Here is a 16,212-nt window from a genome sequence, read left to right as displayed (position 1 = left end):
ACAGTGTCTCATAGTGTGTTATAGTCTTGATTTATGACTATTCTCATTTAGGACCTCTACATTTTTGTATAAATTATCTTTTCCTTCTTTACTTAACAAGGTTGTATTGCCACTAGAACGGGATCTACGTCTTCCTTGCTTATCTTTAGTTCAATAACAGCCAGCCACTCTATCTCACACATAATAGTTTTATTATAATTGGTTAATGTGAATTACTGAAACTTAGTAAAACTGAATAATGAGGATGTTAAATGCCTGTATATAAGGAATGTGGTGTCATTTGTTTTTGTATTACTAAGACACGTGACTAACATTGATTCCAACTGTTTTTGAGCTGTGTTTTAACATAGATACCAGAGTTTCATTCAATAAAAAAATTTTAATTACTAAGTTCTAAAAGAAACTTTTTTTTACTTCTAACATTTTAGTAATTATGTACTCGTTTCACAGATTTTCATTATGAAAAGCCTATTGCCAAAAAAGGAAAAAGAACCAACTGCTATTTTAATTACTTTACTGACATGTCTCAACATTCATAAGTATGAATGTGAATTAAATTATAATTAGTATATCATGTCTCCAGTTTTTATTTTCTAATTATTCATAAATTATTTAAATATTGACCTAAGCGAGGCTTAGCTGCTAGTGCTAAAAGCAGATTGGCAGCCCCCAAGATGAGTGGTACTGATCTAAATTCCAAAACGGAAGCAGAAGCAAAGCACAGTAATGACGAGGTTATTCAATTATTCATTTGTGTACTGAAGATTAAAAGCAGTGTCTGAGGAGAATCTTACAAGTCTTGCTGACAATTTTCCTTTCAGGGCAATAAGAAGTACCCTTAGTTGACACCTAAGTCTAATCAACAAGGTGACATCAGTTGACCAAGTAAATAAAATGTAATTTAGGGAGTAAGAAGCCATGTTGTCTTTGATTTTGCTTTTGTCAAGAATAAAAGACTTTAGAAAGAAACATTTCAAAAAGTTTACTGTAGAGTTTAGGTAATATTTTGGTGTGGAAATGTAGTAGATTGCTATAATTTATTTACTCAACGGCTGTTTAATGAATGCTTACTATGTGCCAAGGTCTGTGCTAGTCTTCATGTGCATTTTAACAATACAGGTGTAGATTTTCTTTAATTTTTTTTTATATAAGGTGATATTGTTTTTCGGCAGGGACTTATTTGTTAAAAGGCTAAACAACAAATAGTAAGGACATCATAGCACTTTGCCTGAAATAGTCCAAGTATAAATGTTCTTTTTATTTTTTCTTAAATTAATATGTAGCTAAATTATTATAGTTCAATAGAATTTCTGCCCTCTTTGGTGAGAAGTGATAAAATCTAAAATGTAATGCCCATTGTCCAAGGATTGTTTGGATCTGAGTTTCATTAACTGCTCCAAGAATAAGGCAAGAATTTAGACTTTGGTTTAGTAAAATGAGTTACTATTTAATGACATAATTGGCATCTTTTCATCATTTCCATTCTTGTATGCATATAATTTAAAACTGAAATGTGAGGTTTGCAGGCTCCAAATTAATCTCTGGAAACACATAGCTTTGATTTACATAGTTCCCGTGTTCAAGGAAAAGCCACCATTTATTAAATGGTAAGGATTTTCCCCTGAGACAATTTGTCAATAAAGGGGTAAAATACTTTACTGGTGTTTTTCCACCTATGAGAAAAAAATGGTAATAAAGTAGTATTTTTCTCCTCCCCACTTCCCTTCCACATACCTCTCCCTCTCTCCCCTTTTCCCTCTTCCTTCCCTTTCTTTCCTCCTTCCTTCCTTCCTTTTATTCTTTCATTCTATGTATGTTTGTATATTAGAGTTTGTAGCAAATGTGGATAACGAGAAGCTTGCCTTCGCTTCCAGTCATGGGAATAGGGAGCAAAAATTGACCTAGGGATTTGTTTGATCTAATTTGCAGGAAGAGACCATAAGGGGTGTGCAAGTGGGCAGGAAACAATACAGATGGTGGAAACAAAAACAATGTGATTTGCAGCTGAAAAAAGCTCAGGGTAGCCCGAAGTGATAAGACAGTAAAAGTGGTAAGATAGTATAAGAATATATGTTCAGGTCACAGTTTGCATTGGATTGTTTTTTCTAAAAACTATTTTCTGTGCAATTCTCCATTTATTTCATCCTTGAAATGGCAAATAATGAGTGCCAACTGTCTCTGTTACTGTATTAAATATTTAGCAAGAACAAGGCACATGATATTCAAGTTCTGCTTAAGTTTCCATTTAGTAATTGCATCGTGCAACTTAGTTTAAGAGAAGTCTAAATCATTTTCTCATAATGTTGAGAATTCTGGAAATCTAGGTCACTCATTTTCAAATTTGAAAATTATGTAACACCTTAAAAACAAAATCTTGTTATGGCTTCGGTATCTAAACACCAAAACTGAATTGCTTGGAAAAAATAGTCAGCAGAGTGACTCAAGTTCAACATTAATCCTTCTCTCTACTATAATCCCTGTGTACCCACTATAAAAACTCCTCTGAAATGCACTGCTGTGATTACTATAATGCTATAAAAATGAACACAATTGTTCTTCACTAATTCCAGTGACTAATTGCATAGAAATTCACAAGTTTTGCCAATACATGTGGACTTCATTTTTCAACAGGCCTTTTAGAAAGTATTTTATAATAAAATAAATAGTTTAAGTATATGTTGTAAACCCTCCTCAGTGGAAGCTTGAGAATTTCCATGGAGAAGAGAATCAGGGTATCATTTAACTGTTGATACTCCGTTACCAAAAGTCTACTTAGTAGATGGTTCTAGAAGAAAATCCAGGTTTAGTCTGATTCGAGTTCCAAGATCTGAGCCCAGGACATTCTAAAGGGATTCTAGGCTGATTTGAGAAGTGGAGGGTATCTGGAGAAAACCAGTCCAACCAAAAACTGGCATTGTAAACTATATAAATTATTTTTCTTTATGATTTCTAGGCTTCAGTCTTGTTTCAAAGGTTTCCCTTTTCTAGAGTTGGATATTTCCTGGTTTTTTTCTTCTAATTTTGTTGTTTATTTTGTACACTAGGTCATTTCTTAGTTTTATATTTTGAGTAAATAAAATGGGAAATTATGTTCTGAATTTTCTTCCAATTTTCTATTGAAAATTACAGTCTATAATTTATTAGTTTTTATATTTTGAATAGATAAAACTGGAAATTATTCTTGCAGAGCATGTTAAGGATCTAATGTTATTTCTTTCACTATGGATAGTCAATTTATTAAGCATCATTTATTAAATAACTTCATATTTTCCACCCCAAAATGATTGCTACAACTTGTCAAATATTAACTTCTCATAAATACTTGCCATCTGTTTTAGATTGTATTGTGTTTCATTGACCAAATTTCCATTTCTAATTTTGATATCATTTTTTAATTAAAATACCTTTATATTCAGTTCTAATTTTAAAAGGAAAATCTACTTTATCTTCATTTAACAAATCTGGTAATTATCACACATATTTTTCCCCTCAAAATATTTTGACATAAAGTTTTAAGTTTCAAGAGACTCTACTGAGATTCTTGTTGGAATTTTATTACATATATTTATTATTTTTGATATATTGGAATTTTCATGATATGGAAGTATAAATATGAGCTTATTTTTATCCAGGAATACCTCAAACTCTTGAATTTTCAGGTAAAGTAACGAATATCAGATGTCCTTTCTAGGTATTCCTTTCCTGGAAGTAATTGTAAAATACAGACTTTGAATAATATAGCATTTATATTAATATAGTGATTTAGCAACAGGAATTACATATTTTTATAGTATCCCTGTATGTCTTTAATATCTTTATTGCATTGTAATACAGTCAATAACAGTCAAATATTAGCATCAATTAACAGTTTTCCTATTTAGATTTTCATAGTATACAGTTCTACAAATTTTACCAAAAAAAAAAAAAAGATAATCCTATAAGATCTGTGAACACACTTTCTTTCCCGACATCGTATTATGAAAATTCTCAAACATACTACATGTTGAGAGTATCTTATAGAAAGCACCTATATAACCCCCAGCTAGATTCTCCTAGTATCATTTTTCTGTATGTCTTTAGTTATGTATACACTTCCACTGTCCATCCACCAGAATATCTTAATTTTTATGCATTCGAACATAAGTTGTATAAATCTGTACACTTTTCCTGATAACTTCAGCATGTACATCATTAACTAGTATCCAAGATCACTTACAGTTTCTTTCCTTTTGTTGTAAAATAATTATGCAATGACATTCACAAAGCCTAAATGCATATTTGCTGGGTTTTGAAAAATGCGTACACCTGTGTAACCTAAATACTTGTCAAGATATAAAACATTATCATCACTCAAGAAAGTTCCCTCATTTCCTTCCTGGTAAACCCCCACCACTACGCACCAGAAGCAAACTACTCTCATTTTTTTTTTACCCTGTATTAGATTAGACTGACTTAGTACTAATATAAATTGATCATACAAGATGTACTTCTTTGTAAGATTTATTTCATTCCACATAATGTTTTTGAGAGCCATTCATGATGTTGTCTGTATCAATAGTTCCTTCTGCTTTATTGCTGGTCCATTATATGAACATACAGTATTTTATCTATGCATTTTCCTAATTGAAAGATGCTTGGGATGTATCTGGCTATGTTAAGTTTTATATAAACATGCCAGAGCTTTCCAAAGTGGTTGTATCATTTTACTCTTTGTCGACGAAAATTCAGTTAACAATCAAGTTAAGAAGAATTAATGAAAGGGAATTTTATTCAAGCCAAATTGAGGATTATAATCCAGGAGACAGACTCTCAGAAGCCCTGAGAACTGTTCCACCTGTCAGAAGTGGAAAGCACAGTCATGTACATTTTCGAGACAAAGGATCATACATCAAAATGGCATACTGGTATTTTACGTAAAGTTCACCGAAGACTCACAGCCCAGGTATGCATCGTACAAAGGGAACAGCAAGTCATTATGACCCCCTACAGATCTGGGAAAGAATGCTATTCTTTTAAGAAGTTGCATAGCTAGTGTCAGAAGAAAGGAAAAAAAAGAAAGCTCTTTCTGTGGAGCAGGCAGGCATTCCCACCTTTGAGGCGCTCTGGTTAATGTTTAATGGAGGTGCACACTGCACATTAGGGACAGAGGGAGGAGGACCAAGCTAAGAGAGAGAACTTTATTTTTAAATTTTCTTGTCCTTCCTTAAAATAGCTTTTAGTGTATTATTATAAATATATGGCTAACACGCTAATAAAGAACAGACCTAATGATGTTCTGCAATGAATAAAATATTTTATGTTTAAGGTGCGCTGTAATTTTATTTATTAGGTAACTGAGCCCCAGTGAGGTTAACTGGATTTAAAATTTCTAGTAGAACTCGTGTAGAAACTATGAGCTTATTATTCAAAGTCCTATGTTTAATTCTTTCATTAGATTGATGTAACTCTTGCACATAATAATTCTCAGTGAGTTTATACCTGAATTTCCCAGACTGCTTCTTGGAAATAACTTTCATTGCTTCATAGTATGCAGCAACACTTTTAATACATATAGGAAATACTTTTTCTATATCCTGCAGTTTATAATATAGCCTCTAGAAGTACCCCACTTCTAGTAAGAGCCTGGGAAAATATTATTTATAAAATAGTCAATGAAATATATTATTACACCATCATCAAATCCTTTTGATAAATTGGGATAACTGGTAACATGATGTCTACTTTTTATTTTATATATTTTAAGTTTTGTGTCTACATCTACTTTTTCTATAATGTTCTTTGGATAGTTAATATCATGATCATATGCTTACCTGATTTCAAAACCTTTTAAAAGTGCCTCATTGTGCTTAAATGCAAATATTACTTTCTTATTGTCAGAATTCATGGAGTTTAACACTTGCAGTTTGGATGGAAATATAGAACAAAATTTGCACACCGCTTGTGATAAATGTGTTTTTTCCTTATTCACCAAGTGATAGACCTAGAGACAATGGGCAGTTCTAGGTAGGTAATGTGTGTAAATGTAATATTTAAATGTAAGTATACATGTAATTGTGAATATTGATATTGGATGATTCAGGTTAATACATGAATCTGTAAATGCTCACACTGAATTTATGCTATTCACAATAGTGTTAATCTGAAGATTTTAGGTCTCCATATACATTGTAGTCCTGCTATGAAATTTTTGCTACCCCAAATTTAGTTTATTTGCTTATGCTAAATAGTCAGGCAAGCTTGTAAAAACTAGTTTGCAGCTTACTTTAATTTTCATGTTCATAAGAAATATTTGAATACCACAACATGTTCCTTTGAAAATAGAATTATGAAATCCTCCAAATGATCTAATAAATTTTTATTATATACTCTATCTGCACGCTCTCCATAATTAAAGTTCCTAGTGTATATTACTCGTCCGAGTGATGGATAATATATAAAACAGTGCTCTTTTTAATAAAATTTATATCATTTCTTAGTGATCACTACTTTTAATTTTATCAAGGTTAGCAAAGCATACAGTTGAAGCCTGTTTAATTCAAAGTCTTAATCACTTTCAGTCTTTATCACTTTCAGAACTTGAAGGATTTAGCAATACTGTAAAATTGCCATGTTTTTTATGTTTTCTGTACCCCTTGATAAGTTATATATATATATGTACTCCTTGATAAGTTTTATATATATTATATATATCATATAACATGTTTTATGTAACCATTTACCCCTTGATAGGTTTTATATATATATATATATACACACACACACATATATATGTATGTATGTATATATATATATATGGCAGGTATATATTGTCTTAGGGCACAGAATTATCTGTAGAAGAAATGAAAATATTCCTGTAAAACTTTAATTTACATGTATGGTCTCCATTGTACTCACTATCAGAAACTAAGCCCCAGTCTATTCACTTCTCTTCTTTCTCCCTGGGGTTGCATCGTTATATCAAGACGCTTACACTGCCAAAGCATTTGGGGTGACATTTGGTCCTTGGTAGCCTCATGATCCAACTGGCATTTGCCAAGATGTTCTTCTTCTTACCGTCACTTAGTCCTCAGTCACTGCAGGTCACCACTCTTTTCTCCTTCGGGGATCTTGTGGTCTCTTGTCCTCAGTTATCCTGAAATATCACTCTCTCCTCAGACCTCTAACACCTAAAGAATAAAGGTCCCACAACCTAGGACTTGACCTCAGGTAGCAGAACACAGAGAGCCATTCAAGACCAATTCTGTTTATTTCTCTCCAAATCTTCTCTAGCCTGTGAATCAAGAAAACAGATTCTCCAACTCGTGAAATAAACAACAAGGTCTCACTGATGTTGGTTTTCTTCTCTGTTTTTGTTTATGTGCTGAATCATTTTCAACACAATAAATGGCTAGGGTTTTTTTTCAACTCAAAATGTCTGTAACATTAGGAAACACAAAATATCTTTAACAGCTTCTCTGCTCTATCGTCCACCATTTTTGGCAAAGGATAATGTTTAGTGAATGGGGAATGGCAAAGGAAGCAAGGAAATGGGACGGGGAGGAAATCCCATACATTTCAAACTACTATCCCACTACATAGCTATTTCCCTTAATCAATTTAAGAGATTCCTTACAATCCTATAAGAAAACATTATAATTGTCAATTTTAGAGATGATAAAACTGAAATTTATTGCTGCTGGCTCACTTTCCTGAACCCAGGTCTAGCCAGCTCTCCATCTTTACTGCCTCTTTGAATAGGGATCCTCTAAGTCAATGCTAGCAAAACACTCTATAGCAAGACTGGCAATGGGTACCTGAGGTCTAAAATGAAGATGAAGACAATTAAGATTTTTAAATTAAATAATTAGTAAGGATGAGACTGGAAAAACTCAAAAACCCAGAAGCACTTACTATATTTTAATGCTCTAGCAGAAATAGGGTAAAAATATAATACAAAAAATGTTCACACTTAATACAGATATTTTACTCTCAAATATATAAATATCCCAACCCCATATCCTTGGAAACAAACTAAACCATATCAATTATTTGATAAAATAAGCGTGTTTTTCCTCCCGCTTACAAGTTGTGTTTCCTTCAAGGTCAGATTCATAATGTTTCAGAACATTAATTCATGTTAATTAAGTTCTTATCTGACTTCTGATTGAGTGGTTCAATCATACCCAAACTTATGTAATTACATTTAATGTTATAGAAATGGTCTATAACAAGTGGAAAAAGAAATGGTCACAGATATATTATTCAAGATGGTGAATATTTGTGGGTGTATCAGAGGACATCACTTATAAATATCTATTTAAACATTCAGATTTTGAAATTTAGATACTCTGTGCAAAGTATAAGGATTATGAATGAAAAAAATTATGGGTGATTCTTTTTGAAGTTTTCAAATATTCTGTGAAAACGTGTAATTTGTGTTTTAAAAAAAAACAGACATTTCTTTAAAATATGTATATTCAAAACCTCACCCTCCAGAGATTTTATGAAGATATCCAAAAGGCCTATAGGGATGAAAGTTTCAAAGTTGCTTTAGTGAGTGAAAAAAATTTTTAAGTGTTGAAATCACTTCTTCAAAATGCTGGCTCTAGTCCTTCAATATCACTTTCAATATCACTTTCAAGTGTTTAAGTTCAACTTTACTAGTGAGAGAGAGGGTTGATCTTCAGTGCTCAAACTATTTGGTGTGGTTCTCTCTGAAAAACCACACTGGGACTGTAGCCTCAAAGGAGACCAGTTGCTCTGGATGATGGTGAATGTGAGCCTGAAGGGACTCTTGTCCTGAAGTCCCGAGGTCACCAGGAACACAGGCAATTACAGCCCCAGAGCAAGCTATTATCCAAAACGATCAACTCCAGGATAAGATCTCTTATCACACCAAGTGCTTTTTACGACTGTATTCTTGTTTCTGTATTTTACCTTCCTTTGCTCTTTCTCTAGGTTTATATTTGGAGATAATTTTGAAAATGCCTCCCAAATATCTTTTTTGCAGGCACATCTATCTAAACACTTGTATATCACCCCTCATTTAATTTTTCTTTCTCAGACTAATGTCATTCATTCTGTGGACATTTTCTTGGGCCGATAGAGGTCAGGTGATGTAGGAAATATCTTATGTCTTCATTTTAATTAATGTCTAGAAGTGTAAAGAGTCCCTTGAGAATTTTTTAGTTTACAGAATTTTGACTGGGCACATTTGGAAGTTTGCAATATTAATGATTTTCGTTAAAACTCTCTCATCTTTGCAAGACAAGGACTCTTTACTGAGGGATACTTTCATGCTAACTTTCTAGAAATTTATTTCTTAAGACTCCATCATTAATATTGAAAATGTGTAATAGATTTAAACTAGTAAACTACCACAACCTACTTTTCATGTGCATTGTGAAGGGAAACAACACAAGAAACTGTTACTAAATCATTATACAAATGAGAGTAAATAATTGATGCTAACAAATGAAGAAAGAGCCAAAAAATAGATAAAGCAATCAAAAATCTTTCTAAAACTCATTTTAGCATTTTTTCTTTTTGGAAATGACAAGGATTTGTATTTATGCCTGCCTGTTTGTTTTAGTTGACCAACATTATCTTTGAGTCCAATGTAAACTTTTTTTCTTATCAATATTAAGGTGTTTGTTTGTTTGTTTGTTTAAGGCTTGAATCACCAACCAGGTCCTTGATAATGGAAGCTCCCCGGGGGGTCCAGGTGAGTGCTGCAGCTGGAGACTTCAAGGCTGCCTGCAGGAAGGAGCTCCATTTGCAGTCCACAGAGGGGGAGGTAAGTTCTGAGGTGTAGACACTGGCCTTTTACTGCGGAGGGTGCTTCTTCTCAAATTATATGCATGTGATTCCAGGAGAAACAGAAGGAACTACTTCATAAGAGGGCTCAAATTATGAAAATATTAATACTTCTTAAATATGAAACTGGGTAAACCTAATGTTATTTTCATAAGTCAAAGCTCCATTTATTTTCTACTGAAAGATACTCATTCATAAGTCATTTATAAGTGGGGCATCTAAGTTCCTGCAGTTTCAAAAATCGACAGATGAATGGAATGAATATCAGGGTAATACCCAGAATGAAGGCAGTCTTTGCTGTCTCTGTTCCATTTTGGTCTTCAAAAAGTTTTTCCAAAAAGTGCTTTGAAAGTTTGTGTGTTTGTTTCAGTAGAAATAGTACCTATATTTTTCTAAAAGGGAAACAAAAAGCAAAAGTTTAGTTTGCTATTTCACCCAATTATTTCCTAGATGAGATACATGCTGTTTTTCTTCCATGTTGCTTTATTTCACCCAAGAGTCTGTTTAAACTCTGTTGTCCTCATTCCTTTAAAGATCCTCTTCTTTCTCTTACTGCCTGATTTAAAGAACCCTTTGTCTTTGGGCTTCCATTCTTTCACTGGAATGTGATAGGCAGGTATTTATTTTGTCTCCTTTACTTGCTGTATACATTGTGACTATTGTGCCTGCAGAATCACATTTTTGTCCATTCTGGAAATTCCTCAGCATTACGTCTTCAGATATTCCCTCTCCCCTTTTTCTCTATGGCCTTTTTCAGACTCTCTGAAGAAATGTTATGTCTTTTCATTCCCTTACCTTCCAGATCTCTTAGCCTCTCCTTCCTCATTTCTATTTCTTTATTGCCCTATGCCTCACTCTGCCTATTTATTCAGATCTACATGCCAGGTTCCTCCTCAATATCTAATCTCTTCTTCAATCCCTACATTGGGCTTTTAATTCCAGTAATTTTGTTACTCATTTCTAGGATTCTCATCTGTTGCTTTTTTCCAAATCTGCCTGGACATCTTGGTAGTTGCTCTCTTGTTTGCTTGTTTGTTTTTAATTCTACCTTCATTATTTCAAAGCCTTATGCATAATACATATTCGATTCTGTATATTTTTACCACAATTCCCAAAGTCCTTGAAGGTCTAAATCTGTTGTGCTGCTGTTTCCACCAATTAGTTCCCTTAATATTTTCTTCCTTCGTGTGCTTATTTATTTTTTTAATGAGTTTATAAAGGTCAAGCTGAGAAGAAAAAGCATGGAAGGATGATTTGAGAGTGACCCTCTGGAGCATTTCGGGCCTCTTCAGATGTAAATATGAGGGCAGACATTAATAGAATCAAGAAGAGGATGTTCCTTTCTTACCTTTATACCAATATCTCAGTTATTGATTCAAGATAAATTTGTATTACACATTTGGCTTCCTTTTTATAAACAAACTTATTGCCAGGATCATTAGCATCTTATCTGATATTACAGCTTAAATAATCTAGAAATATGTTTTATAATATTGAAAACATATATCCATGTTACCTTTCAGGATTTCTTCCCACTACAATTGCAGACTACAATACTTTGTCTACCACAGCAAGAGAGAAATCTTTCTTAAATATCTCACATCTTTTTTAAAGCGTTTTTATCATGCTAATCATTTCCTTCAAATTATTCATAATGAATCATCTCATAATAAATATTGATGGTTATTAATCTCCATTCTGCTTCTATTTATGCACCACTTTACTTATGTTCTTTTATTCAAAGTATCAGCAGAATCCTTGAATTCAATTACAGATTAGCATTTAATTGTGAATTGAGTATTATGCTGTAAATAAGTCACAGCCAAAAGCTTTCAGCTGTGGCCATTTTTTATATTAATAAAATAAATATACAGAAAAGCACAGCACTTTCTATTAGAATGAAATAGCATGTAATTTTTCTAGGAAGAAGTATGAAATGATATAAAGTCTTTCTCTATGCTTCATTGACTATGCCACAGAAAGGCAGATCCACCAATTATTAAATAATACAGAAAAATATAAAGTCCCTACTCTTAGGTAGTGTTTAAATTAATTAAGATCAGGGCAAACATGGTGTTGAGGTAACCAAAATAAGTAAGAATGAAATTGCACAAAGTTCTGCACTGCAGAAGTTTCATTCATTTCAGACACCGTATTGCAAGGAATTTCAAATTCAGCTCTGAAAACAACATGAATGACAATTGTAGGTAAAACATTTGAAAGTTATAATAGCATATGCAATGCAATAACTTAATAACATATGTTACAAGATGACACAATTTTTTAATCTTGCAAACTGATTAAATGTTCTACTACAGTGATAGGTCTGATTTCAACAGGTAAGAATGGAATAAATGGATTCTTGGTAGAGAGAAGACAATGGGCTGTGACTTAAAAGCTCAGGGGTGTCATTACGAGTACCAGGAAGAGTTTCACAACAAATGGATTATATGGTTTATAGGACGATATGGAATAGAAATATCAATTTTAGAAGTTGGAAAGTGAGCAGTGTCATAGTAAGTGCCTTAAGCAGAACAGAAAGAGGTATGAGGGAGTCCATCCAAGCTGCAGAAGCCTGGAAAAGCTGAGCAATGTGGGGTTGGAAAGAATCAATATGCAACACCCCTTTTTATCTCATAACTTAGTTTTCTGTCTCAAACCAAGAAAATATTTTTTCTCCCCTTTCTTTTCTTTTTCTTTCTTTTTATTTTTTAAATGTAAAGCCATCATTTATTCAATCTTTCATCCTTCTATGGATGGATGTTATATCTGTGAGGCTAACTTACGAAATTCAGAATTTTATTTATGTTCCTTCTTTTTCTTTATCCTTTCTTTGTTCCTTTATTATTTCTTTTATAATTTTATATTATTATTGAGGTAAAAGTGGTATATAGCACTGTGTAAGTTTCAGGTGTACAGCATTATAATTTCACATGTGTATATACTACAAAGTGATCACCACCAAAGTTCTAGTTATCACCCATCCCCATATAATTAACCCCCTTTTTCTCTTTTTAAAGACCCCATTCATTTTAATTTACCTGTTAATAAAAATCTACCTCCCATATATGGGTGAAGCTACAATGTGGATCTCAGAAGATGATGGAATTAAGTATTGCCACATAGCCAAATATGATGAAGAGTCACCTGTAAATGGATAGGAGAGCTGGAGGGCACAGCTATAGCTAAACTGAAGCAGGCCACACACCATAAGATTCAAGGCTAACTCCATTGATAAGGCCACCACAGCTGGGCTTGCTTTCTGAGGCTGCCACCTGCATGTCCTACCTGTATAAAAACAGCTACTCTCCACATTTATTCAGTTAGGCTACACCAACGGGAAGGCAATCAGTTCCAAACTATAAAACCCAGCGATGTGGCCTGGTGTCAGCAAGCCTCTGAAACCCACCAGGGCTTGCCAGTAACACTTGCTTCTGTGCTTACTAAGAAATGAACCATTGACAATATCTTACAGTCATTTGATTAATCCTACATGAGCCTCCTTATCCACATGTTCTTTAGCTTTCCATGTTCCATTCTTTATTGTCTATATCACAAGGTTTCTTGGACAAAACACCAGCTCCTAACACTTTTTCAGCATGAACTAACCTCCACATATGCAGACCTAAACCCCACAGCCCCAGAGCTTGTCTGTATAATACGTTTGGCATTGGCAAAGCTTGAGAATATCTACTCTCTGCAGGCATGCCAACTGCTCAGCAGAAGGGAAGAAAGGGGTATATGCCATGCAAACCCAGTTTCTCTGTCCAACTCAACCAGTAAGAGGAATCATGCCTCCTGCCCATGGAGAAGTGAGTGAAAGAACCCACAGGGTGCAGCAATTGGTATTACACTCGTTGATGTCCCTCATCATGGAAACACAGAGCAGGAAGAAATGAGGCCCAGCATTTATACCCCAAAAATATGTTGTCATTTTTTTTTTTACTTAGTTTTGTGCACTTTTAACTTTCGAATCAGAAAAATAAAAATTCATCTTAAAAAAAATAGAAGTCCTTTCTCTTTGCTTTCCTATCACTTAACCTAGAAGAAATTATGAAGTAATAAATTTCAACATTCGATACCTACAAACAAAAACTTTAATTATGCTTTCTTAACTTTGAATACTGTTGGTAAATGCAATCATTTTTATTTCATAATCTATCCATTTATTCAACAACTATTTGTATTACATGGAAGCTGTACATGCAGGGTCAAGCACTGTGAAGTTATAAAAAATTTCAGACTTAATTCTACCTTCAAGAAGGACATAGTTTATTAGGGAAAGTAGTATATCAATATGACTATAAAATAAGCTACCAAGTGATGAGCAAAATAAGATATTAATAATAAACTGCTACAGGAGAGCCAAATAAGAAGAATCTTTCCATCTCGGGGCACTAGGGAAAGGTCCGTGGAGGAGGAAGCAGATGAACTGGGCTTTGGTGGAGGGTGAGAATCGTACCCTAGAGGAGAGAGACACGTACAAGGTGAAGGAAAAGCATTACTTCATGCAACCTGTACTGGCACAATTCTATGCACTGTTCTATAGTCTTGAACCAATGACAGGCCCTGCCCTCATAGATATTACTTGCAAGTAAGAGAAATAATAAATGAACAAATATACCATATAATGTTAAGAAGAGATTGTTACTACAGAGTAAAGTAAAGCTGTTAAGGAGAGATTAATGGATTTGTGTTACTTTAATAGGATGGTTAGGAAAGTCCTCTTTTAGAGGGTGACCTTTTAGTAGAGATCCGGACAAATATGCTCACATCTAAAATTAATCTAAAGTATACATGTCTATGGTATAGGAATTCTTTTTCTGGCTTATTCTTAGTGTGCCATAGATTCCTATATTTCAAAAAATTTTAAAGCATAAAAAGGCAAACAGGGCTTCCCTGGTGGCACAGTGGTTGAGAATCTGCCTGCCAATGCAGGGGACACGGGTTCGGGCCCTGGTCTGGGAAGATCCCACATGCCGCGGAGCAACTAGGCCCGTGAGCCACAACTACTGAGCCTGCGCGTCTGGAGCCTGTGCTCCGCAACAAGAGAGGCCGCGATAGTGAGAGGCCCGCGCACCGCGATGAAGAGTGGCCCCCGCTTGCCACAACTAGAGAAAGCCCACGCACAGAAACGAAGACCCAACACAGCCAAAAATAAATAAATAAATAAATAAATTTTTTTTTAAAAGTTTAAAAAAAAGAAGCAAACGGGAAATCTCCCTCCTACCTCTGTTCTCTAACCACCCTGTTAATATCTATCCCCACTTGTAAATATTTGGAGAAAAGTTTTTCAGGCTAGGAAAATGAGGAGTTAAAAAGTCCTGAGGCCAGGGTTGTTTTGGTGTGTTTGAGAAAATGTGAAAGCTCGTGCAAGAATAATTATAGGAAGTGATGTTAGAGAGAAAGGCCAGATCACACAGGGCTTGTGGGCCGTGGAAAGGAATCTAGATTCATTTTAAGCATGATGGCAGGCTGTTAGAGAAACTTGAGCGATGGTAGGACATGATTTGGTTTGCATTTCTTAGAAGTTCACTCCAACAGCATGTACAATAGACTGTAAGAGGACAAGGGTGGCCACTGGCAGGCCAATTAGGGGGCTATTGCAAGAGTCTTAGTAAGAAATGATTAGGACTTGGGTGAGAGCAAATGTGTAGAAAATGGAATATTCTCTGGTTCTCCTGTCAATTTAGAGATGCCTTTAGGCCGTAATTAGCTACCTAACAATAGAATCAAGACATAGCTAGAGAGAGTTTGTTTCTTTGCTCAAATTCATGATCCAATTTTCCTTTCTTTGGACCGTTCCCCATGCATGTCAAAACCATATGATCTCTGGCCCTGAAAGTGTTGTGTCCATGATTTGGAATAAGTGAAGTAATTTTGCAAGTTAGAAGATTTAGCAACATGGGTGTTAAGTACAGGTAATGTATTTCATGGAGTCTTCAAACCTGATTATATCTAATAATTATCTGTTATTTACTGTGCATATTATCTACTTGGTGTAGATTGGGAGTCAACGTGACTTTATGAGTATTTAAAAAAAAATTAAACCAGAGAGAATTTTTTTAATTAATTGCCCATCACTTCACTAACGGCATCTCCATAAACATCCTTATTTCTTTGTATATTCTTTAGACTGGCATGTTTAAGTTAAATTAAAAGACAGTCAAAATCATTCATTTTCTGTGGTGTCTGAATAACTGGGTTGGCCCCTTAAGCAGATTATACAATCTTGCTTTTCATTTCGAGGGCATTCTCTCAGGATGTACCGTGTCTCAAAAGCTCAGGTAGCCGCGGAGCGTTTGGGCTGTACCGTAGGCACGCAATTTGTTCGTTCAACAAGGTTTGGCAGCTAAACCAACAAAATTGTTTGTCCTATGGTCTTTCTTATTAGACCATGCTGTAAAGCTCTTAAGA

At 34.3% G+C, this 16,212-nt stretch overlaps 1 protein-coding gene across 1 annotated transcript in view; it reads left to right on the top strand.

The window, feature by feature from the left end:
* The window catches only part of SGCZ (sarcoglycan zeta), a 929,817-nt gene that overhangs the window by 898,212 nt on the left and 15,393 nt on the right, over nucleotides 1-16,212 (top strand). The window contains exon 7 of the mRNA XM_082375047.1: nucleotides 9,652-9,775. Within this exon, the coding sequence (XP_082231173.1) occupies nucleotides 9,652-9,775 (124 nt within the window). The remainder of the gene's footprint in view (nucleotides 1-9,651; nucleotides 9,776-16,212) is intronic.

This window comes from Balaenoptera borealis (assembly GCF_965194805.1).
Source record: "Balaenoptera borealis genome assembly, chromosome: 21".
In the NCBI taxonomy this organism is placed as follows: domain Eukaryota; kingdom Metazoa; phylum Chordata; class Mammalia; order Artiodactyla; family Balaenopteridae; genus Balaenoptera; species Balaenoptera borealis.
This window is presented reverse-complemented; position numbering and strand designations above follow the sequence as displayed.